This window comes from Microtus pennsylvanicus, chromosome 6 (assembly GCF_037038515.1).
Source record: "Microtus pennsylvanicus isolate mMicPen1 chromosome 6, mMicPen1.hap1, whole genome shotgun sequence".
NCBI classification, from domain to species: Eukaryota; Metazoa; Chordata; class Mammalia; order Rodentia; family Cricetidae; genus Microtus; species Microtus pennsylvanicus.
This window is the reverse complement of record NC_134584.1, coordinates 113309316-113325748: the sequence shown is the minus strand read 5'-3', so window position 1 is coordinate 113325748 and position 16433 is coordinate 113309316. Positions and strand designations below refer to the sequence as shown.

Sequence of the window (16433 nt, the reverse complement as noted above, 5' to 3'; positions counted from 1 at the left end):
GTTTGTATGTGTTTTCTACATCTTTGTCACAGTTAGGCAACAATGAAAAGGCCCTATTCATACTTCTAATGGGAAGGGTTTAAAAACAAATACAATGTTTACTATAAAACTAGGGGGAAAAAACAGTTGAAATTGAATCATAGGACCTAAAAATATGGGTTTGCCTTAGACACTCACATCTTGCTGTGCAAGCCTGAGATATAGCAGTGTCTTTCTCCTCCCTAACAGTTGTAAGACTTGAATCTAACGCCCCATGTTTGCCAAGCAAGTGCTCTGTCACTGAGCAAGAGCCACAACCCCATCCCACCCCACCCCCATTTAACTTTTGAAAAAACCACCCTCTTTCCAGAATGGAATCAAGCAGATATTTAAATGATACACAATCCTATATTAGTTAAATTTCAATGTGGCTGCATGCTTAACTTGTACATAGGTTATCCGGGAATGTAGGATGATACTAATGCAGACCGTGAAACCTCAAATGCAAATTGCACAGTAGTAAGACAGAAACCAGAGAGGTGAAAGCCAAGTGGTGAAACTCCCACTGGTGACTGTCCCTCTGGGGCACTCAGTGGGTTTGTTCTCAGACTCATCTTAGCCACGCCACTGTTGGAAGATGAGTCGGAGCCAGCTCCCTGGCCAACTGGAGTCTTCCCTTAGGTGATTTATCTTAAGCCAGATGTATTTATATAAAGCAGTGGTGATGGTCAGATCATTTTAATAAGTGGTACTGACTTTGTGGTAACACAGTCAAGGATGTGTATATGTGTACATGTGTGTGGATAAATGAACTAAAAATATTTATGTGTATAAACTAATTTTTATTTTCTCATAATTGTCTGGGGTTTTAGATACCCACCAATTCTGTATGTCTAGTTTCCCTCTGAGATTATGAAGCTAACTGAATCATGACTACAAAGAGAAAGAAAGAAATAGGACATGGGGGGGGGGGACTTCTGTGGATTTTCCTATTTTTTTCCAAAAAATAAACAGTTATAAGAATTACCTCAGTGGCCCTAGGATGCAATTAACAGAAAGAGTTCTTGAATCTCGTGGGCTCATCTGTTCTTTAGGTAGTAGGCATAATGTTTACTAATGTGTGCACAGAGAATCACACTTGATGGACAAGGTGACAGTTTCTGACCCCAGGACTTCTTCCTATCCCTGGTTAGACCATTCAGCATGCTGATGTCACCCACATCATCTAGACTCCCCTGAAGACCGTGGGCAGGACTGATTGATGTTCTGTTAAGAACAGCCCCTTGCAGGGGCTGCAGAGTGGAGCTGGTGTCCTGGGCGGGCTCTTCTGCTTTCCCCCTTTGCTCTTGACCCTTCCTCAGTGTCCAGGAATTCAGTTCAGAGAACGGATACTCTCAAGGACAGTTCTTCCACCAGGACAGACTAGAAAGCAGAATCTCGACTCTGAGAATCCTAAGAACAAAGGGATTGCCAGATGTAACTCTGCTACTTCCACACACATCAGCCTCGTGAGGAGGACTCACTGGGTGTCAGACTCTAAGCAGAGACTTGTAATGTGGAGGTGTCCTCCCCTGGTCCCGTCATTCCCTTCAGGGGGAATGGAGATGACGGGTACGCACAAAAGGACCAGGATGCAAATCTGTGCACTATAAAATGTTAAGTATCAATTAAGGACAAGATGGAAAACCTGGAAGAGAAGCAGATGAGAGTAATGCCAGGGGGAAAGGCAGCCTGGGAATCAGACGTGGAAGGCCAGAGTGCCACCTCAAATGCCCATGAGATGCTCTCTCTACTAGACATACAAGCTCATCACCTTTATCACATAAGGAAAGAAACTTGAATTTGATAAGAAAACACAATTTAAGGGGGTGGGAGGTAAATGGTGAAACTAGTAATTTCAAAGTATGTTTCCTAAGATCTTGTAAAGTATAAAAGTTATATAAATCTGAGGAATTATTTGATGCATTGTCTCTGACTGAAAAAAAAATAGGATGCTCTGGATTTTATGATATGTTTACGTGCACATATAGTTATAGCGCTCTTGTGTTAATTCTCTAGGCCAAAGGGCTTTAATTGTGCACTCAGAGTTTATGGCAGAAGCCAGAGAAGGGGGGGGGGGTTGATGTTTAACCGAAGCACAGTTAGCTACTGATTTGGTCTTATTTTCTAAAATAATTAGTGCTTAGCATATTTGTATCCAAGGTTGGTTGTAGCCATCACTGCTGTGAGTCAAATGCCCAGCAGCTGTATCTTCTGGTTCTTTATTTTAATGTTATATCGGTACCTGTACATCATACAATTTTTGTCAGTCAGAAGTAATTCTTGAAAGGGACTCAGCGTTTCCATGGATAGGCATTCCTGCATCGTGACTTAGATAGTTCTGGAAAACCGTGTCTGGTGATCTTTACGTAGACAGCATGAGGTTAGATCTCTGACCCATCAGTAAATGGTAAAGCCAACTAGAGTAGGGGCATGGGGAGCTGCCACTCAGAAGCTTCTGCAGTCTCCTCTGAGCGTTGTCCCTCTCCTACATGGACACCTGCCCTCCGGTGCTGCTCCCTCTTCCCCTGGCCTGTGCGTACGTCACAGTACTTACCAGGAAGTGCACATATCCACGGCTTCACTGTGTCATAGGCTGCCTTATGGACAAATGTGGTTTCGTTCATCTTCGCAACCCCAGTGCCTGGGTCCCTGACACATAGTTAAAAGCTCAGTAAATTTGCTTGGCTAGATTACTCAGGAAGAAAGGCATGTTTCTTTCCATGTAGGAGACTAGAATGTGTTTTTGCCAGAACCTTGTGGAGATGAAATATGTCTCCTTCCAGCTGCCCCCACCAGTCGATGTGTAACTCAGCCTCCACCAGAGAACGGCTAGTGGAGCTTGCCCTGATGGGTTATTAAACAAACCAGGGGCTTTTCCTGGGCAGTTTGTCTTGAGAAGTGGTACTACAGAGCTTTGACTTCACAGGAAGTAATTCTGGGTCTCCCTGACAGTTGGTTGCCAGGTGAATGGAGTGTATGCAGCAAGTCCTGTGCCGGGGGCCAGCAGAGCCGGAAGATACAGTGCGTGCAGAAGAAGCCCTTCCAGAAGGAGGAAGCCGTACTGCATTCTCTCTGCCCAGTGAGCACACCCACTCAGGTTCAAGTGTGCAACAGCCACGCCTGCCCTCCAGAGTGGAGTCCCGGGCCCTGGTCTCAGGTACCAAAGCACCACCTTAAAAGCATGGTCTGCATGAAAAACCAAGGTGGTGGGAATATCAGTGACTTTGCCACCTGAGAACTGCTCAGCTCTGTGCACCTTCAGAGTGAATTAATGAGTCGGTGCCTGGGAGTTGTCATTTCAGCTAGTACCTTTGTAATGGTTCTTATGTGACCTGAAGTTTTGGACCTCTTATATCAGAGCTTGGATTATTCCCTTAGTGGCCCAGAAATTAGCATGGAGACCATTTAGGGGAGTCTATGAATGCAGCTAGAAAGGGATTGGGATGTAGTGCTGGCTACTAAGAGATTGATCCATGGGTAAAGAAAGGCACTTGCTACCAGACCCAACCACCTGAGAACAAACCCCAGGACCCACCATAGCAAATTATCTGCTAATCTCTACACACAGAGTATAAAGAAATAAATGGGATAAAATGAAAAAGATAAAGGAAGCAGCTTTAACTTTTTCTTCAGTGGCAAAGCTGTAGAGTTGGAAGAATACAAAAGAACCAGGCACCGAGTTTGCAATTGTCCCAAGGCATAGCATCATGGGGTCAGAAGAGGCATAGAATAAGAACTCCCTGTTGTGCACAACTCATAAATGTCCTGTAAATCAGATGCTCCCTTATGGGAGTATGTTCATCTCAAAGACATCTTGGAAGTGAATGAGCCCTATTGGCATCTAGAGCACAGAAGCTAATGTCCTCCAAGGGCACTTCAGCTCCCCAAAACACAGGATAAACACCAGAGTTTTCCTGCCTTCTGAGCCTTATCTTAGCCTGTGTGGGTGGATAATATAAAGTATATCACCTGTACCATGATGGTAGCTAGTGGCCAATGCCCTCATGTCTGTCATGCTTCCCCTTAGACTCCAAGTTTAACAACACACTACCAAATTTCCAGAAGAAATGAGGGGATGGTTTTTACTAAAATTGGGACTATATTTGTTAGGAAATAAGGGTCCAGGAGTAGGTAGAAATACATTGAACATGGTAATAAATACTTGTATTTATTATACAAGTGTGAATATAAATACACACGAGTATTTATACAAGTATATAAATATTCAAGTATTTATATAATATATACAAGTATATATATTATATATATTAGCAGGGGTTAGTCTAAGTAGGATGTGATGTTGAGTCAATCTTTCTTTGCAATTGAGCATTGCAAATGGAGCATTCAAAGGCTGGATGGAGCCACATGTATATGATGGGCATGGAGCAAAGGAAGTGGGTAATACAGATTGTCCAGACATCTTAAAATACTCCAACTTCCACATAAAAATATTCTGAATATTTTTCTCCTTTTAAATGGCTTAATTGTAGAGACCAGATCTGTCTTGAGTAGTTTTCATGATGAACATGGAAGAAAAATTTGTTCCCACAAACTACTCAACTCTTAGATATGGGTAATAGGTCACAGCAACAAATCAATTCATTCTGCAATCAATGCACACAGTGCATTCTTGTGAAAAATAACTACAAACACAATTAAGATTTTTTACTGTTCAGGAATTATATGTGATGGAGTGGTGATCTGTTCCATGGTTCATTCCCCAGGTTCCATGGTTCATTCCCATGGTTCCGTGGTTCTCTCCCAAGGTTCCTTGGTTGGTTCCCAAGGTTCCGTGGTTCACTCCCAAGGTTCCTTGGTTGGCTCCCAAGGTTCCGTGGTTTGCTCCCAAGGTTCCATGGTGTGTTTCCAAGGTTGGTGTCAGAATCAACTTACAAGCTTGTGTTTGTTTCTTAGCAGCAAACTACCTTGACCTTAGTTCTAAGATATTTCTTTTGAATAGGGTGATAGCAATGAACTCAGAAGGTTGACGGGCAGCTGTGTGATGCAGGCTCCAATTTACAACCTGAAGTTCATTACTTTGAATATATTAAAAAGCTCCTGCTTCTGACATTATCTCCTTTAAGACTGTGGACACTGATGAGTGAGAAGTTACCGTGGTCCTCTAAGCCCTAGTAGGACTATGCCCCAGTCTTTATGTAAGTTCTAGTGGCCACATCCTTTGATGGAAAAGAAGACCACAAAAACTAACATGGAGATACAGCCCTCCAAGACAATCTCCGTGTGGAGTCCGTCTTCCAAGAAATTTTGAAAAGCTTTTAGCTGTTCCTGGGATGATTCTTTGACATCTTCTCTAGTTCATAGGATTCTCAGGAAGCCAAAACAGAAAGGTCTTAGGAAAAAATAAAACTTGCCCAGAGTAAAGATTTGGATTGTGTGAATTTATCCAGAAATGTTTGATAGGTGCTTGTGTTAGCACCATGCCAAAGAAAGTTCTTAGGAGTTAAGGATCTCATTCTTTTTGATACTCTTGTCCATATCTATATATAATGTGCACATTTTTCTGCTTTTCTCCCTATGGTTGCACAGTAATCCACCTTAGACAGAGGCTTATAGCAGAGAGGAAGCCAAGTTCTGGTACAATGTATCCTGTGTCTGGAAAGCCCTTTGTTTCATGATAAGCATGGTTCATCTTCAGGCTGGGGGATGAAACAGCCACTGGGTATTCAGATGTTTAAAGCGGAAGCTAAAATATCCCATTTTAGCTTATGAGGAGTGGGGAGTTTGAGCCAAGAAATGAAAACATTGAGACAGAAGCACATTTAAATGAATGACTATCTGCCTGTCTTTGGTTTTACCTGCTTCTTTCTTGGTTAGATCTGTCCTAACACTGTGTTATGCTATAGGAATAAAGAGGGAAATCTGAAAGGGAACACAGTGTTTTAAATAGTATGCAATGTGTAGGGTATTGATGAAGCGTTAATGCATCAGTGTAAATATGTGCGGTGTTTACTCAAACGAATTCCATCTGAAATGGGAGCAAATGGCACCTTTTCTTCTTCTCAAGTGTTCCAAGACCTGTGGACGAGGAGTGAGGAAACGTGAGGTCCTTTGTAAAAACTCTGCAGCGGAGACTGTCTCAGAGAGCCTGTGTTCTGGTAGCCCCAGACCTGAATCACAGGAGGGCTGCGTGCTGGGACGATGCCCCAAAAACAACCGACTCCAGTGGGTCGCCTCTTCATGGAGTGAGGTATGAGTTTGGGCATACTGGCTGGGGGAGGTCTTCATACATGCCACTTCACTCGCCCGCACCCACACGGCTCCTTTCTGTACAGACATGTGCCAGGTGCCACTCAGTGCTGCTTCTCTGCATTGTCCCATGGTTAGAAACAGAGAAACGGTGTTCCCCTTGTTTCTCTTTTGATTCAGTCCAACCCATGTGCTAGCAGCACCCACATTTATAATGGGTCTTCTCTTTTCACTTAAACCTCTCTGGAAATTGCAGGGGTATGGATCCTAGATTATTTAAATCCAATGAACTTGACAGTGAGTTTCCACTAACCATAATAAGCTTGATGGCCAAACATCTGTTCCTCCAATCACTTCTGTTCTAGGTGATAAGGCCTGACCCGTGTCATGAATGAAATTCAACAATATGCTCCCATCTCCTCTTAATCATTTTATAAAGGCATTATCACAAAAATAACCTCTTTGTGATCAGCCATTAATACGCACTGTGAGGATAACATTGGGCTTACCTCCATTTATTCATCTTCACAATGGAGCTAACATACATAGGACATACATGACATCATAGATTATAATATTTATACAGACACATTAACTCGTTCACTTCCAGACCCCATACATGTAGTTTAAAACAGTCTATTCTTTTTCAGACTTCTCTCTTTTTCCCTATAGTGCAACACAGTGTCAGAATAGATCTAACCAAGAAAGAGACAGGTAAAATTAAAGATAAGCAGTTAGTTATTCAAAAGTGGTTCTGCCTCAATCATTTTCATTACGTGACTCAAACTCCCCACTTCTCAGAGAGGTCTCAAATAGTCCTAGTCACTCCCATATTGCCCCAACTCTGGTCCTTCAACAAGATGGATGAAGGATGTTGAGAAATCAAGAGTAGCTTGAACTATCACAATATAATCATGCGGCATTAACAAAGTGAGCAAATCCGGTACCCTGTGTCTCACACATCCACACGGTTCCTCATCCCTGATGAACAGGGATTTCTCTTTAAAATTCAGAGAGGAGAAGGTCACTTCAAATCTCCTGCCTTTGATGTCCTCATCTGTAACAAGAAGGCCCTCGCTGCTGCACTGGTTGATATTGTGTGGACACACAGCTCAGCAGATTTGACTGTGGAACCCTTAACCCTCCTTTCTGGGCTCCTAGTGTTCTGCTTCCTGTGGTTTGGGTGTGAGGAAGAGAGAACTGACGTGCAGCGAGAAGACCTTGCAGGGAAAACTGATACCATTCCCAGAGCGGAGATGCCGCAACTTGAAGAAGCCAAACCTGGAACTGGAAGAAGCCTGCAACAGAAGGGCTTGCCCAGTGTACGGCATGGTGGCAGGGTGGTATTCATCACCATGGCAACAGGTGGGTGCATGCAGGTTTAGGAAGCATATGTTCAAGTGAGATGTACCACCCTAGCTTGCTCTCAGTCCATCAATAGTTGTCCCTACTCTATCGAGTTGGGATAGTCGGCATCGGTCGACCCATCCCTCTCTCTAGATGAACCTGGGCAGGTACTACATACAGTCTGGTACATAGTGTTTAGACCTAGAAAACTGGAATAAGTATTGAACAGAAAGCCTGTGACATCGTGCCTGTGTTGGTTGTTGCCACTCTTGAAACCGTCACTTTGTATCAGAGCATGTTTCTGAGGGACACAGAGAAACTAAATTGTGCCACCCTCCGCCCATGCTTTCTATTAATGCTCTTTATGCATTTTCTCATCTCATCCTCTTATCAACAGTGTGGTAGCCATTATTGTCCCAGTTTCGTGGATGAGAAAGGTAAGGCTTAAACTGTCAGTCATCAGGTGACAGACACCTTGTTCTTGAGAACACTGGTTGGTTCCATGAGAACCTAAGGCTATGCAGAGGTCCCAGGACACTGCTACTGCTGAACTCACTGGTGTCGCAATAGATGCTCAACTGACCCTTAAACACAGGCTCTGGTAGTATCTGTGTATAATATAGAAAGGAACATTGAAAATGGAAGGACCTGAAAACAAATTCCCAATGAAAGGAAATGAAATATTTCTATTTGGCTAGGCATGGTGACACACACACACTACACACTCATGCATGCACACACACTCACACACACTGCTATAGGCTTCTTAAATTTTGTGATTTTCTTTAATATTTAGAAATTCTTTTTATGGCTTATGAAACCCATTATTGATCATTTATGTACAATGAATATAAAGGCATTTTCACATGGAGGAGGCATGTACTTTTATCTGAATGAGTGGATATGATTGGACGTCAGCCAACAATGGCCAGGAAGCCAGATGTTTTCCTCTTCAGACATCTGCTTTTGTGCAATAAAAGCTGACTCGTAGACCTCAGTGCTTATTGTGTATTAGGAAATGGCACCCCCAGAGTCAGGCAAGTGGATGGAAATCATACATCTATATTTGAATGCTTGGAATATTCCTAAATGCATCTTCTTTCTGCCAAAACTTACTGTTTCCTCCCAAATACCAGGCCATACAATGATATTTGTACGAAATGGTGTTCTCATCCCTCTGTGGTCCATTCTAAAGCAAAACAGTTAAAGGGTCTCCTTTTCCCCTGGCATTTCCATTCTTTTGTTAAAATTCCACCAATCTTCCATGTAGTCATGGGGGACACAAAGAAACTTTGAACCTAAATTCTACTTAATTGGGCAGTAAAATTCCTTGTCTGTTAGGTACCATGCTACCTCAGAAAGCTAGCTAGGCACCATCCCAAAGTATCTTTGGTTAGTTATCCTTTATGGCCCCTGTTTCAAATGACCCACATCCACTCTGGCATCTGGTCAAGATTGCCTGGGCTTCTTGTCCTCCATCTTTGGCCATGTCTAGATTTGTTTCTGAGTTTTTGAGACTACTACTGAAGCCTACTTCCTTATGATCCCCTCTTGGGTGCAATAGCATTTGCCAAGACTTTTCTGATAGACCCCACTGCTCACACAGGGCTGAGTAGACTTGGACTGAATGCCTAGGACTGGCAGCAGACTGCATCATCTGTAGGCCTCTTGGTCATGAATCTCATGCTTCCTTCTGTTGGATGCCACTGACTTCAGAGAGGACTCTGCCCAGCTGAGCAGGTATAACTAACTCCCTTCTGTCTCCCTCCTTGGCAGTGCACAGTAACCTGTGGGGGAGGAGTCCAGACCCGATCTGTCCACTGTGTGCAGCAAGGCCGGCCTTCCTCCAGTTGCTTGCTCCATCAGAAGCCTCCAGTGCTCAGAGCCTGTAATACAAACTTCTGTCCAGCTCCTGAAAAGAGAGGTAAAGGATCCCATACCCCATCAATCTCACCAGTTTTGAGAAAAATCTTCCGCAGCTCGCTATGGTTGGTTGTGCAACTTATGTGTTTGTTACTCGGCTCTAGGGTGTCGTGGTTCCATCAGCACCCATGGGGCTGCATTCTCATACATGTGCAAGGCCAAATCCGAGACATTTTCTGCCAATACCGTATTGTTTGTGTGATCTGAAGGCAACATTTCATTCAGGAAGGTTTTCCAGCCGTTCATCCCTGGGAAAGAGTCACGTCACCATTCTTTCCTTTTAAGATGAAGTCTTTGGAGGCTGGAGATGGGCTCAGTTGGTAGAGTGTTGCCTAGCATGCATGAATCCCTAGGTTCTCTTCCCAGCATGATAGGAAACTATGCACGGCGGTATACACCTGTAATCCAAATCATTTCAAAGTAATCTGGCAAGCCCTGGGAAGTATCCCTCGGTCAGATCAGGGAATTCTGGGCACAAGAAGCCAGGACTGAGGAAACTGTAGGCAGGTGTGAGTCATGGAGAAAATCAAAGCTAGGGCCGATACAACAAGAGTCCGGAGAGCTGTGTGGGTCTTTATTGTGCAAAGACGAGAGGAGAGTAACTAAAAGGAAAATGCTCTTTGGGAGGTACCACCCTGGGACCCGTGTGTCCATGCTAACTACTATATACAGACAATGATGAGCTACTGGACATGGCTTCTTTTCTGACACTGACCCACCATTTAAATTTTGCTAACAGACAGATTGTTTGGCATATTAATCCTGCCCTGGCGAAGTCCAAATGTGTCGTGGATAGAACACACAGAGGGACGAGGCAGTGGGTCTAGGCCTCTGTTCCATAGGCCCTCATCTTAATAAAGAAGGTCAAAGTCCTAGTTGATATGCTAAATGCTTTCTCTCTTTTCAGATGACCCATCCTGTGTTGATTTCTTCAACTGGTGTCACCTGGTCCCTCAGCATGGGGTCTGCAACCACAAGTTTTATGGGAAACAGTGTTGTAGGTCATGCACAAGGAAGAGCTGATCCAGAGCCCGCTCACCCTCCTCAGAACAGGACCTTACCTGTCAATCTCCAGGTCTCTTTTTTATCAAGACTACAAACCACAGAGGAACTGCCACAGGATTTGAAGAAAAGATAGAGAGCTAGCAGCCTCCTGAGTCGCACGTGGTACTCTAAAGGACTTGACCTTGAGAAGTGTTGACAAATCCAACTTTTTTAAAAAAAGCCTTTGATTTGCACTGCCATTTGGAAGATGAGACACATCATACTGAGATATGTCAAGTTTTCATTTTGACCAAGTGGAAACCTTGTTGACTTTGGGATGTGTCTCCTCCCCACACACATACCTTTGAACATCAAAGGAGTCAAGGGCAAAGACATCTATTTTTAAAAGGCCCTCGAAGGCTCCGGGTCAAAGATTGACATTCAGAACCATCAAATACATGGATGGAACCCTTTGCCTAACAGTTGCTTGGATTTTATAGTGTCAAAATCTGACACCAAATGGTGCTCAATGAATGGGTGCTTGCTGCTGGACTGGCAAGCTTCATCTTGTTTCTTTTCTGTGTGTTGTTTATTTGGTTTCAAGTATATTCTGCCTGTAGAGAGGCTCCAAGACTGAAATTAACAACTTGAACTATATTCCCAGTAGCATTCTGGAAGCAGGGCCACATGAGCTATTTAAGATCTCCAACTAATTAAAATTCACAATCGAAGGGAAAAAAAAGACTCAATACTGATGCCTTTCACGTAGCATCAACCTTACAACTTTAAGTGTTTGTTGAATGAGAACAAGGGAGGCTGGTGCCTGCTTTTGGGAACAAGAACTGGTGACATGTTCATTTCTGGTAAAAATAGGCACCCACTGGTAAAATAACATGCTTGAAGGAGGGAAGCCTACCATTTATAATGCCCCATACATATTGTCAGGATGCTTAGAAAATTAAAGACTGCTAGTGGTTTCCTCCTAACAACTGACAAGTTTCAATTCGCCCCAGGACTTGGTCAACAAGGAAAAAAAATAGTGACCAAGAAAAATCCATCTGTCTTCTTGCTACATTAATAAATTACAACTCACCAAGACCCTTCCGTGAATGCCAGGACTTCACCATGTCTCCGATGAGACTTTTTTGGTCATCGGGAGCCAGCTGTTGATGGGCATTAACAAGCTTAAAATTGTTCTCAATTGGAAAAACACCACTCTGTTTGCCAAAACCAGAGTAACTTATAAGACTGTGTTCCCCTGTAATTCTTTGAGAAGTGGTTCTACAGGGCATGTTTATACGATACTACTCTATCCCCCCCCAATTTCTTTGATGAATGTACACTCATTTTTATTGCTTCTCAGAGTCTCAGTTCAAACAGGGGTTTGCTAGCTCAGCAGAACCAGCAAGACAGTGTCCTGTTAAATTTAACAGTGTTCTTGTCCCCATCCTAATGGAAAGCATGAGTTCTTGGATGCTGTGGAAGTGAAAAGTAACAGCTTGGCCCTTTTACCATGGCCCTTTGGTAGTCATTTTGATATGAGGACAGAAAAAAAATAATACCACATTACCATCCCCTTGCTCTCTGAAAAGTGGGAAGTTATTTGTCTTTATATAATTATCATTTTATTATATTTTATGGGAAAGAATTAATTTATTAATAGCCTGTTCTTATGTGTCTCACTCGCTTCTCTGAGTAAATGATATTCTGAGGGAAAATGTTGAACTAAAAAAAAATGTGGATTATAGAGAAAAGTCAAAATATATGTGTAATATTTAATTATTTTATGTTTTATAATAAAGTATTCTGTTTCTTTATCTTTGAAACTTGTTAAATTCTTAAACAAGTTAGTGAAAAGTCAGGTATTTCCAAGTTAATTTAATTGTCTAACCGTTGTTGGAGCACCTCAGTGTAACTTACTAAGGGGGTCAGGGGGCAGGCTTTAAGAAGGATTTGTCACCTTTGTGCATCAGGAAATAAACTGCCCAGTGCTGATGCACTTGGGGCCAATCAGATGGCTCTGTAGGTAAAGATACTTGATGCCAACGCTGATGACCTGAGTTCAACCCGTGGAACCCACACTGTGGAGGAGAGAACTGACTCCTGAAGGTTGTCTTCTGACCTCCACACAGGAGTCTTGACACGTGTGTGTGTGTGTGTGCAGCCCTGCAAGCAAATGTGAAACAAATGTGTATTTCAAATATGTTCTGCTGTGTTGTATAGTTAAAGAAATGCATATGGAAATCTCTGGAGATAAAGTCATTGCAGTTACTTCCTCTTTGAAAGGCATTCTGGGAAAATATTTGTGCCAAAATGAAGGGAGAGGAGAAATAGTATTTGCAGAATGGAAAAGGATAGGGAGAAGAAAAAAAACTTAATCAAACCCCATATATTTTCAAGCTTTCCAAACTTTAATCATCAGAGTCATGAACACTTTCTGGATGACGCAAGTCCAAATAACCTGAATATCCAGCATCTGTCTGCATTGATGGTTGCACACCGGGCATAGCTCTAAAAGAAATTAAAGAGTATTATGGTATAGATTATTAATGTGCAGGAAAATAAAAATCAGGGTTAAGAATGGAAGGTGAATAAATAAGTAATAAAGTATGATTAGAAGAAATTCATTAGAGTTCAATGGCTCCCAGGTCCTGTGCACAACACTTTTATACGTGTTATCTCATTTAATGCACACAACTGCTCTATTAGGGAGATGCCATTAACTGTGAGGGGAGGCGTCTGGGATTCTGAGAGATCATGTATTTGGCCCTGAGGCAAATGGCCAGTTTGTGATGGGGGTCAAGTCTTGAACCCAGACCCCTTGGGACTCTTCTGTCACAATCCTGGGAGACATAAAGAAAGCAGGGAACACATAGGCCTAGGAATCATGGTCCCTGAGATGCATGTGACTAAGACTCTAGTGATGAATGACTTTAATGATGATGAATTATGGGCAGAGCTGGGGACACGATGCGGAATCAGGGCGGAAGGTAATAAATTCCTGCTAAGCCCCCCTTTTCAGCAGAGGATTCTTGAAGACTTGTTGCACCATTATTGCATAGTTAGACATTATTCCCTAATAACAGCTTCTCTCTGGGATGATAGTGTTTCCTGGACAACAGCACCAGAGTGTCTGGAGCCTGCAGCACCCGGGATCGTCGGGATGGAGAGAAGGCGTGCGGGAATGCTCTTGGCTTTGGTTCCGTTCTAATCGTGAGCAGAGATGGTCTTATGGCAGTGAGTATCATGCTAACAAAGGTTGATAGCATTCAGATCATAAAGCCCATTACTGTAGACATCATAGGGAATGATAATTTTTATTATGGGTTTCATGGCCTTAGTTTCCTTACCTTGAAGAATACAGAAACATGGACGGAAGAAGTTGCTCAGTGGTTAAGGACTTGCAGAAGCTGCAAGTTCAGTTTCTAACCCATGCTGGGCAGCCCCCAACCACTCAAAACTCAGGCTCCAAGTGACTGACACGCTGGCCTTTGCAGGTTCCTGTACTTGAGTACACACACACACACACAACCACACAATAAAAGACAACATGATATATGCCAGGTATGGTGGTGCATGCCTTTAACCATGGCACTTGAGAGGCAGAGGGAGGGAGGTCCCTGTCAGTTTGAGGCCATCCTGGTTTACAAAGTGAGTACCAGGCTAAATACATAGTGAGACTGTGGTTAAATAATAATGGTGGTGGTGGTGGTGATGATGAGGAGGAAGAGGGGGAAGGGAGGAGGAGAAAGAAAAGAAGGAGGAGGAGAATATCCTTTAAAAGATAGGAATGGATCCTATGTTCTGTCTGCTTTACCTCATTTTCCCCTAAGATCTTAATGTTTCAGAAACCTTGGCGGTCTGCATGGTTTTAGAAGTTCCTCACTACTGAGAGCAAACGCCTGTCAATAAGTAGATCACATGACGAAAGGATCATTTCTTCTCACAATTGGAGGGGGTCACAGTCGACCGTGGTCAAGGAGGCATGGCAGCAAGCAGCTCCGTGGTGGTAGGAGCCTCTGGTGGGTGTTTCTGGAATCTGCTGAGTTTAGCAGAGGTGACAGAGAGCTGAACTAGGCTGTCCACCTCAGGGCTCTGACTAGTGACTCATCTCTTCCAGTGAGGCAGTTCCAGAGCCTCCGGGAACAGGGCCCCCAGCCGGAGAATAGCTCTTCAGACATGAGTCTGTGGGGAGCAGTTATGTCCAAGCCACAGCAACCCTGATGCTCCTATTGACTCTGTCATCCTTGTCTGCGCTTGATGGAGACGTCCTCTTCTGCAGAGGCTCTGGACCAGTGACCCATAAAGCATCATCCTGAGTGCCTCATAAGGACATTGCATGTCACTTTACGTGTCATTCTTTTACATAAAAATCTTTTTCTCTGAAGAAAGTTTTAAAAAGCCAATATTTTATACCTCCTTCATATTGAAAATCTGTATTGCATGGTATAAACAGATATAACTAGTCAACAATAACAACAACAAAATAACCTTGGGGGCTAGGGCGATGGCTCAGTGGTTGAGAACACTTGATATTCTTCTAGAGAACCTGAGTTCCGTTCCCAGGCCCCACATCTGTTGATTCACAATCTAACTCCAGCTCCAGGGGGACTGATACCCTCTACCCTCTTCTGGCCTCTATAGGCTCCTGAACACTTCTCTCTCTCTCTCTCTCTCTCTCTCTCTCTCTCTCTCTCTCTCTCTCTCTCTCACACACACACACACACACACACACACACTGCTCCACCATCTTAACGGGACTAGAAGGAAGCAGCACCTTCGTCCGCTCCTCTCTGTGCCACACTCACCTTCCTTCTCACATGGCCTTGACTTAGCATCGAGGCACCTCTGCCCTACATCAGGCATGATGTCCATTGACCTTGCCTAGGACTACATCATACCTCCTACGCTGTTTTAGAAACGCTCCCCAGAGCTTCTGGTGCTCCGCAAGCCTGTGATGGCATGGTTCATAGATAATTCATCTAGTGTGAGGACAGAGAGTGAGCCTCTGCTGTGAGGAGCTGGAGTCCTCAGGGAGATGGTCTCTGGGGTGAACCGGGCTGAGGGGCTATTTCAGGTGAGGAAGAACCCAGATATGTGTCTCCTCGCTCTCCATGCCTTCATATGGCTAGTGTACAAGAGATCATTGCAAGATTTAGTGGTCCTTAGCAAGCTCCTAGGGGAGGAGGCATCCAGAATATTGTTATTTTGTACAGTGGGGTGGAATGGCTTCTCTTTCTGAAATGAGAGTCCTCTCCCTCCTTTCCCTGTGCCCTTAAAAAGCACATTAAAAAGCACATTGGACCAAGATCCTCAGAACAATACTCCCTAACCAACTAGATCCATCCCCATCACTCAAGGGTAGTTAAATTTCCCAGTCCCTTTCTAGAAATTGGACGTGCTAATCCTGCAGATGGGGCCTGATAATTTACACTTTAAAAGGCTTTCAGTTTCTCTAAGAAAAAAATTGGTTTTGGAATCACTGGTCTAGGGTAATAAAAAGGGAGCGTCCTTCCAGTTATACAAAGGAGCACCCTTGGAGCCAGGCCACACGGCACAGCTCCACAGTGGTTAAGCCAGATTCACCAAATAACACAGTGGCCTGTTGCCTAGTTTCATCTCCTCCAAGTGTATTTCACCTGCACACAGCTGGACAAGAGAAAAATTAACCAGCTGAGAACAGACTCAATATCCTGGTCATTTTTTTTTTAGTTTTCTGACTTCCAGGGCCACTCCAGGTTTGCCAAATAGGGACCAGCAGTATCAGGGACAATTGGCCATTGATCTCAATCAGACACCCAGAAGCAAGAGCTACAGTACAGCAGAGAACCCAGTGAAGAGTAACCATGGAAACACCGTTTTGGCAGACTATTCACACAGCCTCAGGTGTGTATTTATGGACAGAGCTGCAGCATGAAACCCTGAGATTCAGAATCAAGATAGAACAAAGG

General features: G+C 43.6%; 1 protein-coding gene across 2 annotated transcripts in view; it reads left to right on the top strand.

Moving 5' to 3' along the window:
• The window catches only part of Adamts18 (ADAM metallopeptidase with thrombospondin type 1 motif 18), a 131153-nt gene extending 118848 nt beyond the window's left edge, over positions 1-12305 (top strand). The window contains exons 19-23 of one of the 2 annotated variants that reach the window (XM_075977950.1): positions 2974-3178; positions 6047-6229; positions 7390-7593; positions 9352-9499; positions 10406-12305. In XM_075977950.1, coding sequence (XP_075834065.1) covers positions 2974-3178; positions 6047-6229; positions 7390-7593; positions 9352-9499; positions 10406-10521 — 856 coding nt within the window. In that variant the 3' untranslated portion in view covers positions 10522-12305. The remainder of the gene's footprint in view (positions 1-2973; positions 3179-6046; positions 6230-7389; positions 7594-9351; positions 9500-10405) is intronic. The other variant, XM_075977951.1, reaches the window with a different exon arrangement.
• Positions 12306-16433: the final 4128 nt, after the last annotated feature.